Here is a 19,201-nt window from a genome sequence, read left to right as displayed (position 1 = left end):
TAGAACCAGAGGTCATAGGTTTAGGGTGAAAGGTGAAATACATAAGGGGTATCTGAGGGGGAACTACTTCACTCAGAGGGTGGTGCGAGTGTGGAATCAGCTACCAGCAGAAGTGGTAGATAAGGGTTCAATTGTAACATTCAATAGAAGTTTTGATTGGTGCATGGATGAAAGAGGTATGGAGGGCTATGATCTGGCTGCAGGTATATGGGACTAGGCAGAAAACCCGGCCGGCATGGACTAGGGGGCCATAGGGCCTGTTTCTATGCTGTAGTGCTCAATGACTATGACTTTGAGACTGCAGATGATGGAATCTGGAGCAACACACAAAGCTGGAGAAACTCAGTGGATCAGTCCATGTTTTGGGTCAAGATCTGACTGTCCATTTCCCTCTAGAGATACTGCCTGACCAGCTGAGTTCCTCCAGATTTTTGTGTGTTGCTCCAAATTCTTGAAAACTTTCCTTCATATGAAATTGGTCCTCTACCCCTTTACATCAAGGCGTTCTGTGGACATTCCACCTCATACACCACTGTATGAAGTAGACTTCAGGAGAATGAAAGTGGGGGAGTGTGTTGGACTTTCTTTCTGATGTTGGCCAACAGTGATCCATTCTACCTCACCTTATTTACTTCTCTGGTGAGAGTGTTGTGTAAAGCCACACCACCACACTTTGAGCACTCTGACTTTCTTGAAAACTGTTTCTCCCCCTGTGTAATATTCTCACAACATTATTGCTCAGCACTATTGGTGATGTTGTGAGAATATAACATTGAGGGAGGAACCACCTACTTTTCTGGCATTTGTGGTATGGCATTATTTGTAAAATGAGCAGCGGAGTTATCTCTGGTGCTAGCTAATATTTATTCTTCAATCAAAGCTCATTATTACACTGTGCAAACTTGCTCTGCATAGTTTTTTTCCTACAGAACAGTAGAAACTACTATGAGTTGTGGAGATGATGGCAAACACAATCCACTAACCTCTCAATTATTGTATCCTAAAACATAACATAGAACCTAGAACAGTACAACACAGGAACAAGCCATTATGCCATGAGTATCACAAGCATCTTTATCACAGCAGATTTTTATTTCTCATCTCTTTTAGCAAATTGATCCTCACCACTCAGCAAAGAAGGCAGGGTTATTCAGAACAGTTGCTACGATACGGGCCCCAAACCATGGAGGATTTGACCATGTTCGTCGTGCCAGTTCCTCCATCTGTGATCGGATACTGATGAGAGTGTAATTGTTCCTGGAAACTATTGTTAGGCTTCCAACTCTTTCATCTGGGCAAAGGAGGGGAAGTTATTAGATTCATAGGCAGGCCACTTTTGAATGGATTCCTTTCTATGGGTCCAATAGCCTGTTCAGCACTTTGTACACTAATGGCTGTTCTGTACTATTACTCTCTTACTGCCCTCAGCATAATACCTCTCAAAATAAAGATTTGTTTCTTTACCAAATGAGAAATGATCCTGAAAACTGGATTGACCATACATCACAGAACCAAGCTGAATTTAATACACTACTGGCTAGCCTCTCATCTCCCACTATACAAACTTGAGGTCAGTCAGCTGACTGTGCTACTGGTTGTTCCTGATTCCCATATAGTCCAATTAATCCATCACCCTACACTATATATTGATTCTCACTCCTTCAACATTTCATTCTCTTTTTCAAATCTTCCACCCATTTTTATTTCCAGCTTCCTCTGACTCTAGATCTTTCCATTAACTGTCCACTTCTCCAATTCTAGGCTAGAGCCTTAGAGTCTCACAACACAAGCTGAACCTTTAATCTTCCACTTCCATGCCAACAATTCGGTACTTATTTATAGTAATCCTATTTATGACTACTTGGTCCATGGCTTTCTATACATTGGCAAATAAACTGCTCACCCAGATACTATTTAACTGATGTGAGAGTACCTACCTCTGCCACCTTCTCAAGCAGTGTGTTCCACACTGTAACCACCCTCTGGATGATAAATATTCCCCTCGACCTCCATTTTCCTTAGATGCCCTCTGAACCTCTTACTCCTCACCTTAAGCCTATGCCCTTTGGTCTTAGACATCAGCATTATCACAGAAGGTTTTTCACTAAACCCTACCTATGCCCCTCCTAATTTTGTAAACCTCCATCACGTCCTCCCTCAGCCTCCTGTACTCCAAGGGAAACAAACCTAGCCTATTCAGAACCTCCTCATAACCAAAACTTTCCACCCAAGGCAACATCTTGGTTAATCTCCTCTGCACCCTCTCCAGTGCATTCACATCCTTCCTATAGTGTGGTGACCAGAATGACACACAATATTCTAGCTGTGGTCAAACCAAAGTTTTAAAAAGTTGTACCATGACCTCCAGCCTCCTTTATTCTGTGCCCTGACTAATGAAGGCAAGTGTCTTGTGTGCTTTCTTCACCTGTTTACATACTTGTGCTGCCACCTTTGGTGATCAGACATGTACACCAAGGTCCCTCTGTTCCTCAATACTCCTTGGGGGTCAATGCATTTATGGTTTATGTCCTACCATTATAAATCTCCTAAAATGATCACCTCACACTTAGCAGGATTAAATTCCATCTGCATTGCTGTGCCTGACTTACCAAATGATGTAACCTCAGAGAATGCTCCTCGATTTCAACACCAGCACCAATTTATGTCCCTTCTGCAAAATTACCAATCAGACCTCTATATTCATATCCAAATCATTAATGTATAAAACAAACTGCAAGAGTCCCAGCACTGATTCCTATGGTACACCACTGGTCACAAGCTTTCAATCAGAAAAGCAACCCTCTACTATCACCTGGTCTCCCATTACAAAGCTGAATGGATCCAATTTGTCAACTTGCCTTGGATTCCATGGTCTAACCTTTTGCAATAGTTTTCCATGTGGGACCTTGTCAAAGGTGTTATTGAAGTTCATGCAGACAACATCAACTGCACTGCCCTCATCAACGTATTTTGTTACTACTTCAAAAAGCCAATCAAATTAATCGGACAGGATCTCCCACCAACAAAAACTGTGTGGACTATCCTTGATCAATCCCTTCCTTTCAAAGTATAGATTAATTGTCTCAAAATTGTTGCCAGTAATTTCCCTATCACTGATATTGGACCCATGAGCCTGCAATTACTTGGCTTATCCTTGCTGCCCTTCTTGAAAATTGGTGTTATATTTGCTATCCTCCAGCCATACGGCACCTCACCTGTAGCCAACAAGAATTTTAAAAATCTCTATCAAGTTCCCTAGAATAGTGGAGGAGCGTACTAATATACTAGGGCATTTTCAGATAAAGAGGTAGTATTGGGTTTCTTGAATAATGTTAAGGTGGATAAATCCACAGGGCTTGAGATATGCCCCAGGTTATTGAGAGAAGCAAGAGATGAGATTGCTGGGGCCCTGACCAAGATCTGTGTGTCCTCTCTAGCCACAAGACTAATGAGTAGATAATGTTGTTCCATTTTTCAAGAAGCAAAATGGGGATAATCCTGGAAACTCTAGACCAGTGAGTCTCACATCATTGGTAGGGAAGCTATTAGAGAGGATTCTTAGGGAAAGGATTTATGATCATTTGGAAAACCATGGTCTAATTAGGGGCAGTCAGCATAGCTTTATGCAGGGCAGGTCATGTCTTACTAACCTGAATGAGTTTTTCGAGGCAGTGACAAAGATGATTGAAGGTAGAACTGTGGATGCAGTTTACATGATTTTAGTAAGGCATTTGACAATGTCCCTCATAGTTGGGTCATCTAGAAGATTAAGAAGCAAGGGATCCATGGTGAATTGGCCATGTGGATTCAGAATTGGCTTGCCCATGGAAGATAGAGGGTAGTGCTCGATGGGACTTAATCTGGCTGGAGGTCCGTGACTAGTGGTGTTCCTCGGATCTGTACTGGGACCTCTGCTTATATATACTTGGATGGAGGGGTGGGTTATTAAGTTCGCTGATGATAGAGATTGGTGACATTGTGGATAGTGCAGAAGATTGCTAAAGGATACAGTGGGATATACATCTGTTGCAGATATGGGCAAAGAAATGGCAGATGGAATTTAATCTAGCTCTGTGTGAGGTGTTGCACTTTGGGAGATCAAATGTTAAGTGGCAATACACTGCTAATGGCAAGACCCCCAACAGTGTTGATTTACAGAGGGATCTTGGGGTCAAAGTCCATAGCTCCCTGAAAGTAGCTGCACTGGTTGACAGGCTGGTAGAGAAGGCATAGGGCATGCTTGCCTTTATTTGTCAAGGCACTGAGTTCAAGGGTCAGCATTATAAAACTCTGGTTAGGCAGCATCAGGAGTGTTGCATTCAATTCTGGTTGCCCCATTATAGGAAGGATGTGGAGGCTTTGGAGAGGTGCAGAAGGCGTTTACCAGGGTGCTGCCTGGATTAGAGGGCATGTGCTATAAGGTGAGGTTGGACAAACTTGGGTTGTTTTCTCTGGGGCGGCAGAGACTGAAGGGAAACTTGACAGAAGCTTATAAGATTATGAGAGGCGTAGATAGAGTGGGTAGCCAGTATCTTTTTCCCCAGAGTCAAAATGTCTAATACTAGAGAGGTCATGCATTTAAAGTGAGAAAGGGTAAATTCAAAGGAGGTGTGCAGGGTAATTTTTAAGTGTGGTGGGTGGCTGGAATGTGCTACCAGAGGTGGTAGTGGACGCAAATACAATAGAGGCACTTAAAAGGCTTTTAAATAGGCCAATGGATGTGTAGAGAATGGAGGGTTATGGACGTTGTGTAGGCAGAAGGAATTAGTTGTTAGGTATTTAATTCTTAGTTTAATCAGTTCAGCACAACATTGTGGGCCGAAGGGCCTGTTTCTGTGCTGTACTGTTCTATGTACAATCTCCTTCCTTGCTTCGCATATTAGCTTGGGATGCATCCATTCAGGCTATGGGGAGTTATCCATTTTTATTCCCGCTATGACAACTCTTCGCTTTTCTCTACTTCTTTTGTCCCAACACTGGCAATCTTCAGCTTTTTATGCATTAAGCTCTGGAATTTATCATTATCTTTGATGCATGGCTTAGCCATTTCACAATAGTGAATCTATTCAGAAGTAATGGCTGTTTCTGTATTTGTAACCATCTGTAACATTCAATCTCCCCTTCATCTTTCCATCTGTCTCTACCTCCACCTCCAACATTACGATTTCTCAAATGAATATTTTCCAACTCTTTCCAACTCTTCCCAACCCTGCCACCCCCACCACCAGCTCTGCCACTACACGACCTCTTCCTTGACTTCACCAACCCCTCCTTCACAAATTTTACTTCAGCCTCCTTATCTTTCTCAATGGCATCTCTTGGTTTACCACTAATTTCTTGATACTGCCACTTCCCTCGATGCTTGCTTCAAAAACTGAGTACTAGGGGGCTGTAAGGGACATACTGTACAAGGTGAAATTCTTGGAAAATGACTGGGCACAAAATAGCTCAAAGCGCTCATTGACAAAATGTCGCACAGGCCAGGCATCCCTGTGCACATCCCCCGTAGCTAAACCTTGAGCAGTTGCGTAGAAGAAGGGAAATTGGTTCTTTCTCTGAAAACAAAAGGAAAAATATTAGTTAGAACTTTTAGGGCAAACCTCTCAAGTAAATAATCAAAATGATTGATCAATTGGGACTGAGGTGAGGAGAGATTTCCATATCCAGAAGATATCTTGGGAGCTGTTGTCTGTGGATATTCAATTGAGTATATTTAACAGTGAGATCAATAGATTTTTAAACACAAAGGGAATAGAGGGTATGGCAGTTGGCAGGAAAACGAAGGGGAGGGGATCATCCATGACCTTATTGAATGGCAGAGCAGGCCCAAAGGGTTATACAACCTAGATTAGCTTCTAATTGTAAAGTCCATTCCCCAAGATTTGGACACAATACCAGCAGAAATCAAACATTTTGGAAGCAGGAGGGTTAATATATGACTTGCATCGCTAATAGGGTCAATTTTGACTGATCTGGATGATGTGTTCCTGGAGGTTTCATTGGGTAACTTTAGTCCATTGTATCTGTTCCTGCTCTTTGTTAAAGCTATCCAATTTTTTCCTACCCTCTTCATGTAGCCTTGTATATCTTGTCCCATTCCTGTCTTTTTCAAATTTCACTCTTTTATCTGCCTCCTTTGCTCTTTTAGGCAATGCATTCCAGATCACAACAACTTGCTGCTTGCAAAAGTGTTTCTTTTTTTGCCTCTGCTCCTTTTTGTCCATTACCTTAAAACCATGTGCTCTGTTGACTGTCTCTCCTGCTGTTGCAAACAGTTTCTACTGAATTTCTCTGTCAAAACTCTTCATGATTTTGAACTTCTTATCAAATCTTCCCATAACCCCCTTCCCTCTATAGCAAATAACTCCAGCACCTCCAGGACTTCCACATGACTGCTGCCTCATCCGTTACAGGAAATTTCCCTTACATCCACTCCAAAGCCTTGACATTCTGAAAGCTGAACGCTTGCTGAATACAGTCCCCTGCAGATGTTTAATCAGAATCGGGTTTATTATCATTGACAATGCAAGACATGGAGCCAAAAATTATCATAAGTTACAAAAATAAATAGTGCAAAAGAGGAATAACGAGGTAGTGTTAATGGGTTCATGGACTGTTCAGAAATCTGATGGCAGAGGGGAAGAAGCTGTTCCTGAAATGTTGAGAGTGGGTCTTCAGGCTCCTGTTTACTACAGGTATTAACTGGGATACTACAGCTATTACAGAAACATGGTTGAGGGATGGGCAGGACTGGTAGCTCACTGTTCAGGGATATAGGTGCAACAGGTATGCTAGAGGTTGAGGCAAGAGAGGAGGGGGAAATGTGTTTTTGATTAGGGAGAACATCACGGTAGCACTTAAAGAACATATTCCTGGGGGATGTCCTTTGAAGCTATGTAGGTAGAACTCAGAAATAAAAAAGGGCGATCACTTTGATGAGATTGTACTATAGGAACCCCAACAGTCAGTGGGAATTAGAGGAGCAAATATGTAGGAAGATCACAGGTAGCTGTAAGAATAATAGGGTTGTAATAGTCAGTGATTTTAACTTCATTAATATTGACTGGGACTGCCATGGTGCAAGAGACTTGGAATGGGACAGAATTTGTTAAGTATGTCTAGGAAAGTTTTCTCATGCATTATGTGGATTGCCCCACAAGAGAGGGGGCAACACTCAATGTCCTATTGGGAAATGTGGCAGGGCAAATGGCTGAAGTGTCAGTGGGTGAGCACTTTGGGACCAACGACCATAGTTCTATTAGTTTGAAATAGTTACGGAAAAAGATAGGACTGGTCTACAAGTTAAAGTTCCAAATCGGGGCAAGGGTAATTTTGATGGCATTAGACAGGAACTTACAAAGGTTAACTGGGAGAGGCTTTGGCAAGTAAAGGGACCTCTGACAAGGGTGAGGCTTTTAAAAGTGAGACAAGGAGAGTTCAGGGCCAACATGTTCCTGTTAGAGTGAAGGGCAAGGATGGCAGGATAAGGGAGCCTTGGTTGACGAGGAATATTGAGGCTCTGGTCAGGGAAAAAAGGAGGCAGCATATGTCAGGTATAGGCAGCTGTGATCAAGCGAATCCCTTGAGTTTAAGGAATGTATGAGTACACTTAAAAGGAAAGCAGGAGAAGAAAAAGTGGACATGAGATAGCTTTGGCAGATAAGGTAAAGGAAAATCCTAAGAGATTCCGTAAGTATATAAAGAAAAAAAGAGTAACTAGGGAGAGAATAGATCCCCTTAAGGATCAAAGTGATTGTGTATGTGTGGATGAGATCTTAAATTAATATTTCTTGCCTGTATTTATCATGGAGAAGGTCATGAAAGATGGAGAAATTCAGGAAAGAGAACAGTGATATCCTGAAGCATATATGCACATTACAAAAGAGAAGGTGCTGGTGGTCTTAAAGCACATATATGTGGATAAGTTCTCCAGGCCTGACCAAGTGTATCTTAGGTCATTGTGGGAAGCTGGGGAAGAAATTGGCGAAACCCTGGCAGATATATTGGTCTCACCTTTAGCCACAGATGAGGTACTGGAACATTGGAGGGTGGCTAATGTCGTGCCTTTATTTAAGAGCAAGGACAAGTCAGGGTACTATTGGCCAGTGAGCCTAATATCAGTGGTGGAAAAATTACTGGAGGGAGTTCCGAGAGACAGGATCCACCTGTATGTGGAAAGGGAGGGATTGGTTAGGAACAGTCAGCATGGCTTTGTGCATGGGAAATTAGGTCTCATGAATTTGATTGTTTTTTTTTTGAAGAAATGACAATGAGACAAGGGCAACAGAAGTTGTCTACATGGACTTTAACAAAGACTTTGACAAGGACTTGCATGGTAGGCTGGTTCAAAGGTTAACTCATATGGGATCCAGGGTGAGCTAGCCAACTGGATACACAATTGGCTTGGTGGTAAGATGGTAGCAGTGAGGGTTGTTTTTCAGATTGGAAGCCTGTGTGCCACAGGGATCTGTGCTGGGTCCACTGATATTTGTCATCTATATTAATGTTTTGAATAGAATGTAGGTGGCAGGATTTGTAAGTGCAGATGACACCAAAATTGGTGGTATAGTGGACAGTGAAGAAGGTCATCTAAGATTACAACAGGTTCTAGATTAACTGGGAAAGTGGGCCAAGGAATGGCAGATGGAATTTAACTCAGACAAATGTGAAATGTTGCATTTTGGAAACCAGGACAGGACTTGCACAGTCAATGGTAAGGCCCCGGAGAGTAATGTGGAACAGAGGCCCAAGGGTACAAGTACATAGTTCCCTGAAAGTGACTACACAGGTAGACAGGGTGGTGGAGATGGCGTTTGGCAAGCTTATCTTCACTGGTCAGGGCACTGAGTACAAGAGTTGGCACGTCATGTTACAGTTGTACAAGATGTTGTGTGCAGTTCTGGTTGCCTAGCCATAGGAATATGTCATTAAGATGGAGAGGGTACAGAAAATAATCACAAAGATGTTAGTGGGACTGGAGGGCTTGAGTTATAAGGAGAGACTGGATAGGCAGAGGATTATTTTCCCTTGGAGCTTAGGAGGCTGAGACGTGACTTTACAGAAGTATATAAAATTATGAGGGGCATAGATAATATGAACACTCGCAGGTTTTCCCAGGATAGGGGAGCCTAAAAACTAAAGGGCATAGGTTTCAGGTGACGGGGAAAGATTTAGAGGGAGTATGGGGTGGGGGGGACTAGTTTTTCCACACAGTATATGGAACGCGCTGCCTGAAGAAGTGGTAGAGGTGGGTATAATTACAACATTGAAAAGACATTTAGAAAGGTACCTGGATAGGAAAGGTTTGCGGGATATGAGGCAAATGGAACTACCTCAGGTAGGCACCTTGGTCAGCATAGACGAGCTGGGCCAAAGGGCCTGTTTCCATGCCATATAACTCTATGACTCTAACTAGAAATTTGTAAAGATTTAGACGGACTTCCTTGTTGCTGCTCCATTCCCCCTATTCATGAAACAAGGACTCTGTTTTTCTCAAGCTCCTTGGCCTGTCCTGACAGTTTCACAAATGTGTAAACATACATCCTCCCTGACTCCAGATCCCTTTCTTCCAACATCACATTTCAGATTATACTATGTGAGTCAATTGCCTCTCATGACCTTTTATAACCAATGAAATTTCTTCAAGAACATCTATAAAAAGCCTATTTTGTTTTTAAATGCTATTGTGGATCTGTTTGTCCAAATGCCCAATTATAAACTCAATTCAAGAGGTCCTCGGATGAATATCCCTCAGCAAGTAGATCCGCCTGCTCCCCACTCACATTAACAAAGGTGAGTAATAGACTCCCCTTTGTAACCATACACAACTCCAGCCCCTTGCCCAGCAAGACACAGTTCTCATGTTAGTGGTGGTGGTGGGGAGGGGGGTGAATTTAGTCACCATGAAACTTCCACAAACATATAAAGGTAAGGATGGACTCTGGTTATTGTGGAAATTTCAACCAATTCAATTGCAATTACATACTGACTGTCTTGAAGAATCATATGGTAAACCTGTCTGGTACCTGCCAGTCAGTGGAAAGTGGCTGCGCTAGTAACAAAGATTTGATGGGCGTTAATGGCCCAGAACTGTTTTGAGTAAACATTATTTCTACTCATATTTGAAACTTCTCTGCTTTGGTTCTTTACTGAGTCCCTTATGTTAATTACATTCACTTGCATTGTTATACTGTTTGAAATAATCAGACCACACATGTGAACCTATATATACTGTATATAAAAAAAATTTTAAGCATTGTCTCTATACCACACTTTGGGAATGACTGTTTCTTGCATCATTCCAACATCTAGAATGTTCTGGCCTCTAATCCATCAAGTGTTCTGCCTGAGAGGAAACTGAACAATGCGGAGGCATTGCTTTGAGTGATTTTGTTCTTGAAACAAGGCCTTTTTTTAAATGTGTTCAATCTGTCAAAAGGAATTCTTTCAAGTAAATTGAAAACAAAAGGGTGACCAGAGATAGGGTTGGGCTGCTCAAGGATGAGCAGGGGAATTTATACTTGGAGTCAGATGATGTAGGAGAAGTGCTAAACGAGTACTTCCTATTGGTATTAACTAAGGAGCAGGCCATGGAGGATAGTGGGAACAGTGTCGGGTATTCTAATATGCTAGAGCATTTTGACATCAATAAGGAGATGGTGTTAGGTCTCTTGAAGAGAATTAGGGTGGATAAATCCCCAGGTTTTTGAGAGAGTTAAAGGAGATTGCTGGGGATTTCATGAAGATTTTGTATCCTCTCTAGCCACAGGTGAGGTCCCAGAGAACTGGAGAGTAGCTAATGTTGTTCCTTTAATGAGGAATATAGGGATAATCCAGAAAATTATAGGCCAATGAGCCTCATATCAGTGGTAGGGAAGCTACTGGAGAGGATTCTTAGGTATAGGATTTAGTCATATTTGGAAGAACATGGCTAATTAGGGACTGTCAGCATGGCTTTATGCAGGGCAGCTCAGGTGCTACAAACTTAAGCTTTTGAGGAGGTGACCAAGGTGATTGATAGAGCAGTGGAAGTTGTCAATATAAACTTTAGTAAGGCGTTTGACAAGGTCACTCATGGCAGATTGATCAGGAAGATTGAGACGTATGGGATCCACGGTGACTTGATAGTTTGGATTCAGAATTGGCTTGCCTATTGAAGACACAGTTTAGTGGTGGAAGGATGTTGTTCTGGATGCAGGTCTGTGACCAGTGGTGTTCTGCAAGGATCAGTGCTGGGACCCCTGTTGTTTGTAATATATATAAATGACTTGGTTGAAAACATAGATGGATTGGTTAGTAAGTTTGCAGATGACGCCAAGATGGGTGGAGTTGTGGACGGATCTATATCCCACTATATAGTGGGATATAGATCAGTTACAGATATGGGAGGGAAAATAGCAGATGGAGTTTAATCCAGGAAAGTGTGAGGTATTGCGCTTTGGGAGGTCAAATGCAAGGGGGAAAGTAGTGTAGCGGTTAGCATAACACTACTACAGCGCCAGCGACCTGGGTTCAATTCTGGCCACTGTCTGTAAGGAACTTGTGCGTTCTTCTTGTGTCTGCGTGGGTTTCCTCCCACATTCCAAAGATGTACAGGTTAGGAAGTTGTGGGCATGCTATGTTAGTGCCAGAAGCATGGCGACACTTGCGGGCTGCCTCCAGAATAATCTACGCAAAAGATGTTTTTCACTGTGTTTCGATGTACATGTGACTAATAAAGCTATCTTAAAAGTATACAGTTAATGGCAGGACCCTTAACAGCATTGATGTACAGAGGGATCTTGGGGTCAAAGTCCATGCCTCCCTGAAAAGAACAATGCAAGTAAATAGCATGATCAAGATGGTGTATGGCATGTTTGCCCTCATTGCTAGGGGCATAATGTACAAGAGTCAGGAAGTCATGATGCAGTTGTATTAAACTTTGGTTAGGCACACATTGAGTATTGCGTGCAGTTCTGGTTGCCCCATTACACAAAGGATGTGGAGGCTTTGTAGAGGGTTCAGAAAAGGCTTACCAGGATTCTGCCTGGATTAGAGGCTATTGGCTAGGAGTGTTTGGACAAACTTGGATTGTATTCTCTGGAGCATTGGAGGCTGAGGGGAGACCTGATTGAAGGTTATAAAATTATGAGGGGCATAGATAGGGTAGACAGCCAGAATCTATTTCACAGGGTAGAAATGTTAAATATTAGAGGGCATAGCTTTAAGCTAAAAGGGGATAAGTTTTTAAAGGGGATATGAGGCAAGATATTTTTCAGTGTGGTAGGTGCCTGAAAGGAACTGTCAGGGGTGGCATTGGAAGCAGATACAGTAGTGGCATTCAAGAGGCTTTTAGATGTGCAGGAAATAGAGGGATATAGATCATTTGCAAGCAGAAGGGATCAGTCCAATTTGGCATCATGCTCAGCGCAGACATCATGGACCAAAGGTACTGTTCTATGTCCCTCCTAAGCCCATTGTTTTGTCCATGGTGGCAGATGCCAACGAAAGAATATAATGAATACTGATGAGCAAAAGAGTGGAAAATCTTTATGTAAACTGTTGTTTGTAGCTTAACCATCTTTAAATGGTGTTATGAACTGAGTTTCTGAAAATTATCCATGAATAGTATCATCATCTTGGATATAAACAATTTATATTCATCAACTAACTGTAGAAATGGCTATGGGTGATTATTGGTAATACTTTAGGACATTGAAGCAATGCACATTTCCTGGAAGTGTCAATTAGTTCCTGCAACACAATCCCATCATACTCTTCCAACACATTATATGCAACATCAATGGAATTCTGTTAAAAGTTTAGGAATTAAGCACTAAAACCAAAGTGAGAAACGGATATTTCTCACTAGCAGCACCCTTCAATTTAGTAATGCTGTAGGATACACTCCACTATTGTATGACTTTGCACTCCTCACCTTCATGACCTCTGCGATCTGCATCCATTCAGCTGGAGTTGGATCAGTTGCTGTTGGCCGATGGGCTACCATGTTTAACAACACTATGGAGTAATCTGGTGCTTTCTGGTGAAGGAGCAGAAGGACCCATGATGCCTTCCTACTGGATTCCTGACAACTTTTTATCCTATACTCTGTAAATCTGAGGCCACCAGATCTCTGCTACCCTCATCTTAACTCACACCATCAGGTTTCCCTATGTCCATGCTTAGTCACCTACAATGACTACTAGTTAACTATTCCTCCATATTTAAAATCCTCACTTGTTTTCAAATTCTTCCGGTCCCTCAACTCTCTCCATTAGATGGTGGTGCAGTAATTAAATTATCAAACTGGTAAGTAAGAGGCCTGATCCCACCATGACTATTTACATTCATTAAATATTCTGGAATTTTAAAAAAAAAAGCTAATCATAAGTAACAAATACCAGTAAAATAGTGAATTGTTGTAAAAACTTATCTGGCTCATTAATTCCCTACAGGGGAGAAAATCTGCCTCATTAGCTGATCAAGTCTGAACCCACCAGTGTGGTTGACTTTTAAATAACCTCCGAGATGGCTTAGCAAGCTACTCAATTCAAGGGCATTTAGGGATGAGCAATAAACAGTAACCTTGACAGTAATGCTTCGATTCCAGAATTGAATATGTATATATAATAAAAAAGATCTTGCACTGTAACCCTTCAAGAGTGGGTGCCCCTCCTACTACGGTTTCTTCCACATCCCCAATTCCAATGGCAATTGTCGCTTCAGTTATCCCCCAACAAACCACTCTGCCTCTCTACCCCTCTTTCCCCCTATAAGACATTCATTAAAACTAAGTCTTTGATCATCTGTCCCCATATCTCCTTATTGGCTTGGCATTCTACAACAATGTATGCAGACCCTTTTAATGATTGAATTTGCATTCCTGAACCTTCAGCCCAGAAAGAAAACAACTGAAACTGTGGAGTCTCATTCCTTGGGCAAACCTTAGAGGCTTTTAACACTTTTTTTCTGAATTTTCTCCTGCCTTTTTTTAACTGGAGATAAACTGCAGCAACAAGTTCTATTGCTCATTGAGGTCCGATGCCTTGTTACCTTCGATGCCTCTATTTCTACTTGAACATGGGAAAGTGGGAAAAGGAATGGAAGATAGAATTTAACTTGGACAAGTGCAAAAGTGATGCATTTTGGGAAGTTAAAGCAAGCCAGGACAAACACAATGAATGGCATGGCCATGGGGAGTGTTGTTGGACAGACAGGCCTAGGGGGTACAAGAACATAGTTCCCTGAAAGTTGCAACACAGTTAGACAGGGTGGTGAAGCTGTATGGCAAGCTCACTTTAATCAGCTGTGGCACTGAGTCCAAGGATTTGGATGTAATGTTACAGTTGTACAAAACATTGGTTAGATCACTCCTGGAGTATTGTGTGCAGTTCTGGTTGCCTGGCTGTAGGAAGGATGTGATTAAGCCAGAGAGGGTGCAGAAAGGATTCAGATGTTGCCTGGACTGGATGACTTGAGTTATCTGGAGAGATTAGGTAGGCTGGGACTGTTTTCCCTGGAGTGAAGAACATTGAGGGGTGACCTAATAGAGGTTTATAAAATTATAAAGATAGGGTAGTCTTTTTCCCAGGACAGGGAAGTCTAAAGCGAAGGGCATAGGTTTATGGGGAGAGGGGAAATATTTATAGGGCATCCGAAGGACAAGTTTTTCACACAAAGTGGTGGGTATATGGAATGAGTTGCCAGAAGAGGTTGTAGAGACAGATACAATTACGTATTTAAAAAAAAACATTTGGATAGGTATGTGGGTAGGAAACAGAGGGATATGGGCCAAATACAGGTAAGTGGGATTAGCTTGGATAGACATTTTCGTTGCCATGGACGAGTTGGGCCAAAGCCTATTTCTGTGCTGAATAACTCTAACTCTGTGAATCTATACCTTCCAGAAATTCAGTCCAAATCTTTTTTGAGCTGAAGAATGAGGGAACAGTCTAACTAATGGGGTTCATTACATGATCTCCATCTGCCGGATCATGATCTGGTTTCACGTACCTCCAGGTCCTCCAGTAACTGGGGCAAGGCCAAGCAAAGTTTATCATTGTTCCAATAACGATAGCCATAAACCTCAAATCCAACTTCGAAGAAGGCAGATGCATGATTCTCTACATAAACAAATCAAACGAAATTTATGCACACTCAGAAATCATTGAGGAACAGATAAATTTAACAGTGTGCCACTTAAATGCCCACAATGCAGTAAATGGCATGATTTACAGAAGGATCTTGGGGTGCAATAGCTCTCTAAAAGTTGCAACACAAGTAGATAGGGTGGTAAAGAAGGCATATGGCATCCTTGTCTTCATCAGTCAGGGCAGTGAGTACAAAAGTCAGGAAGTCATGTTGCAGCTGTATAAAACTTTATCGAGGCCATATTTGGAGCAAGGTGTGCAGTTCTGGTTGCCACACTATAGGAAGGATATAGAGGCTTTCGAGAGGGTGCAGAAGAGGTTTACCAGGATGCTGCCTGGATTAGAGGGTATTAGTTATAAGAAGAGGTTGGACAAACTTAAATTGTTTTTTTTTCTGCAGCCTTGGAAGCTGAGGAGCGACCTGATAGAAGGTACAGTATATAAAATTATGACAGGGACAGTCTTTTCCCAGAGTGCAAATACTAGAGGGCATAGCTTTAAACTGAGAGGGGAGTTTAAAGGAGATGTGCAAGGCAAGCTTTTTTTATTTCCACAAAGTATAGGTGGCTGGAATGCCCTGCCAGGGGAAATGGTAGAACCATATACCATAGTGATGTTTAAGAGGCATTCAGACAGACACATGAATAGGCAGGGAATAAAGTGATATGGATCACATCCAGGCAGATGGGATTAGTTTAGATTGGCAGACATGTTTGGCTGAAGGGCCTGTTCCTGCAATGTACCCTCTATGTTCAATGTAATACTTCTGCTTTTGATTGATTACATGATGTGGGATGGACAGGCATTGATTGCCCTTGAGAAGAATCTGGCAAGGTCCCTTCCTGACCTATTGCAGCTTTTGTCATGAAGATGCTGTTGAGTCAAGAGTTGCAGGACTTTGACAACAACAATTAAGGAAAGGTGATTAAAGTTCCAAGTCAGGATGGTGTGTGACTTGAAGGGCAGCTTGAAGGTGTCTGATGCTTGCAGTCTTACAATGACTGGACCAATGATTCTGTGCTTGAGTACTTTTTCCAAAATGTTCTCATGGATGTAGGTGTTAATGGAAAGTTCATTACTCAGTTTGACTATCTTTCCTTAACTGCCTTTGAGAAGGTAGTGGTGACTCATGTTCTTTAGTAGGTGCCCAAAGTGAAAGTTGTCATAGTGGCAAATTCAGAGATCAGACTAGTGAAGTCCACAGTTTTACTTCCCTTAAAGATACAGGAGAACCAGATTTTTTTAATAGCATGTTTACCATTACTTACTAATACTAGCTGCTTATCCCAGATTAGTTATGTAGCTGAAATTAATTTGCACAACTGTCATGGTGGAATTTGATTGCTTATTCCAGATCACTGGTTCAGGCCCCTAAATTACCACAACATCACTATCCACAATGGGGAGTGCATTTGAAAATTCCATTGAAGGTCTTTCTATGAATATAGAGATAATCTAGTTTTAAGAAAGGAGATAGTAAAATCATATTATTGTTTTTTAAGAAAATGACATTTCTTTGATAAATTAAGATCAAATGGCTGCAGATGCTGGAAATCTGAATAAAATATGAATGCTATAAACACTCAGCAGGTGTGGTAGCATCTGCAGAAAAGAAACGGGCAATAGCCTTCAACCGGGAAAGAGAAAACAGTTTGGCTTTATAATGCAGAGTGTGTGGCAGAGGAATGGCTAGGACAAAGGGAATGTATCCAACAGGGTGAGGCCACGATTTGGCGGTGGGATAAGCTTTTGAGTCAAAGAAAAGGACATGTACATGAGTTTTAGTTAACACCTTATCAATGACAAGAAGGGAAACAGAAAACAAACCAGAACAAAAGAGACAGACGGAAAGCCCATCAGAGGCACAGGACCTCTTCAAGAAGAAATATTGCAAGCAATATGCACAGCAGGAACCAACAAACAGCAATGGAAAGAGAAGTGGACAATCTGTTGTTCACTAATATTGACTGAAGAATAAGGAATGACCCGCCAAACTCTTCCATAGGATCTTGTGTGTCTGCTTGAGAAGGCAAACAGGTCTTTGACTTAATGTCTGAACTCTGTTGTAGCAGCACTCCTGTCTTGCTCTGGGCCATCAGCTGGTTATCCTGTCCAAGTATATTTTCTGGGACTGAACCACAACTTTACAGTTCATAAGTAAGAGCACTTTCCACTGCCCTGTTTGCTCTATCATCACAAACACTACTTCAAATGGGTTGACAAAAGGAAAATGAGATTTATATCAATGTATGATCCTTACAAATATGGATTAATAAAAATAAAACCAATTCATAAAGATTGTTACAGTTTGCACTCCAAATAGCCAACAAGGCAAAAAAGTACAAAATAATAATACAAATCCCTTGTGTAATGACAGGAAGGACTCACCCCAGTAAGGGATGGAGACATACACTCTAGCTGTCTTAGGAGAGGTTACGCTGTACCACTGACGGAGAAACTGGGCGCCGATGAACAAAGCACTATTGCCTCCAGGTACCTGTATACTGTCAGCCTGAGAGACATTGAAGACGTGGTAAGCAATCTGATTGACTTTCTTTCCCTTTATCCCTGTTTTATGGAAGCCTTCCCGTGTGTTCTTCATCCACCAACAAAACCACTTACCAAGCTTCAGACAGTTTTGTGTTTCTACCAGTTAGTACAAAGTCCCACATTTAAAACACCCACTAGCTTTCCTTTAATTTGAGCTTGCTGAGCTACCTCCCTGCCCCAAAACACAAAGGTATCAATGGTACAAAGTCAGTATCTATCCTTCAACCAGCTGCATTGATTTAACATCTTGAAGCAATCATAGTTGTTTTACATCGGTATGTAACAAGACTAAAGAACACGTTACCAAAAGTATGGTGAAATAGCAGGATTTAATGAAGTAGTGATAAGTGGTTAGGTTTAGGGAGAGAATTCTAGAACATGGTGCCTTGAGTGCTGAAGGCACAGCTGTCCATATAGAAATTTATGGCCCACCACTTGGTGGTGCTTATACTCAACTTTGAATGAGGTTACTCCAGTGAGGGAGTTGTAAGAATAGGAATTTGTCCTAGGAATGCTATAATAATTACATATCTGTAGTGTTACACTTCCAAACTTCATTTTGATTGATTCAATGGAACAAGGAGAAAGCTCCATACTGTGGACTGTAGTTGTCTTGAGATGAGTTGCAGTATATCAGTATGAGAAACTGTACTCCCGTGCACATTTTAAAAAAATTTTAAAAGCTACAGATAAAAGATCTTCAATCAAAATAATAACATTCTTTTCAGGAAATGCATTTTGTTACTTTGTTTTATAAATAAGATAATACATCCACAGGGTTGGCAATTTAACAGTCATAACAATTACTTAAGTACCTGTTAAAACAGGAGTTGAAATGAACAACTCACCCTCTTTTCCACAATAGCAATGCTGCCTTTGCCTAATAATAAAGCAGTTGCTGCCCTGTTGAATTCTGAGAGTCCCAGAGCAGGCAGATACTCATGGTTTAGTGTTGGATCGTTGACAATGTGGTGTTGAACCTTTTTCACCACTGGGAGAACTGTGGGCTGCCCATCATCCTTACAGTATTCTGCAAACACCAATAACTCCATGTTGTAACAGGCCTTGGTGCATTCATTCTGCCCATCACCTTACTTTTGGCTACATTGGTTCCATTTTCTGGAAATCAATCTCCACAAAAATGTCTCCCTCTCCCTAAATAAATAGCTTCTAATTTTCGAAGTCCAACAGGATCTGCAAGACATCTTGTATCAAACCAAATCTCTTGACCATCCTTGTTGACTTAAATTGGTTACCAGGCCACCATCTAGTATCCCCTTACGCAACCCTCAAGTCCTCCCCTGTGCTTGACCCTTTGCGGCCTTCCCCTCACTCCTCCCCAGCTCTGGAGGCCTACAACAGCTCTTTGAGAATTCGAGCTCTACTTTCCAAGCTCTCTTTTCTTCCTCTGGCTTCTTGTATCACTCGGCATCTACTGCCCCACCACTTGGTGGACATGGTTTCAGGCAGTTGAAACCCATACCAACTTCTTCCCATAGTAATGCCCCCTCCACTCATAA

General features: G+C 41.7%; 1 protein-coding gene across 1 annotated transcript in view; it reads right to left on the bottom strand.

Moving 5' to 3' along the window:
* LOC127584350 (aspartate aminotransferase, cytoplasmic-like) overlaps nucleotides 1-19,201 on the bottom strand; it is a 28,884-nt gene that overhangs the window by 7,725 nt on the left and 1,958 nt on the right. Inside the window, exons 2-7 of the mRNA XM_052041069.1 lie at nucleotides 18,530-18,711; nucleotides 15,079-15,104; nucleotides 14,995-15,046; nucleotides 12,917-13,021; nucleotides 5,405-5,555; nucleotides 1,126-1,291 (exon numbers count right to left, since the gene is read on the bottom strand). Coding sequence (XP_051897029.1) covers nucleotides 1,126-1,291; nucleotides 5,405-5,555; nucleotides 12,917-13,021; nucleotides 14,995-15,046; nucleotides 15,079-15,104; nucleotides 18,530-18,711 — 682 coding nt within the window. The remainder of the gene's footprint in view (nucleotides 1-1,125; nucleotides 1,292-5,404; nucleotides 5,556-12,916; nucleotides 13,022-14,994; nucleotides 15,047-15,078; nucleotides 15,105-18,529; nucleotides 18,712-19,201) is intronic.

This window comes from Pristis pectinata, chromosome 29 (assembly GCF_009764475.1).
Source record: "Pristis pectinata isolate sPriPec2 chromosome 29, sPriPec2.1.pri, whole genome shotgun sequence".
NCBI lineage: Eukaryota > Metazoa > Chordata > Chondrichthyes > Rhinopristiformes > Pristidae > Pristis > Pristis pectinata.
This window is presented reverse-complemented; position numbering and strand designations above follow the sequence as displayed.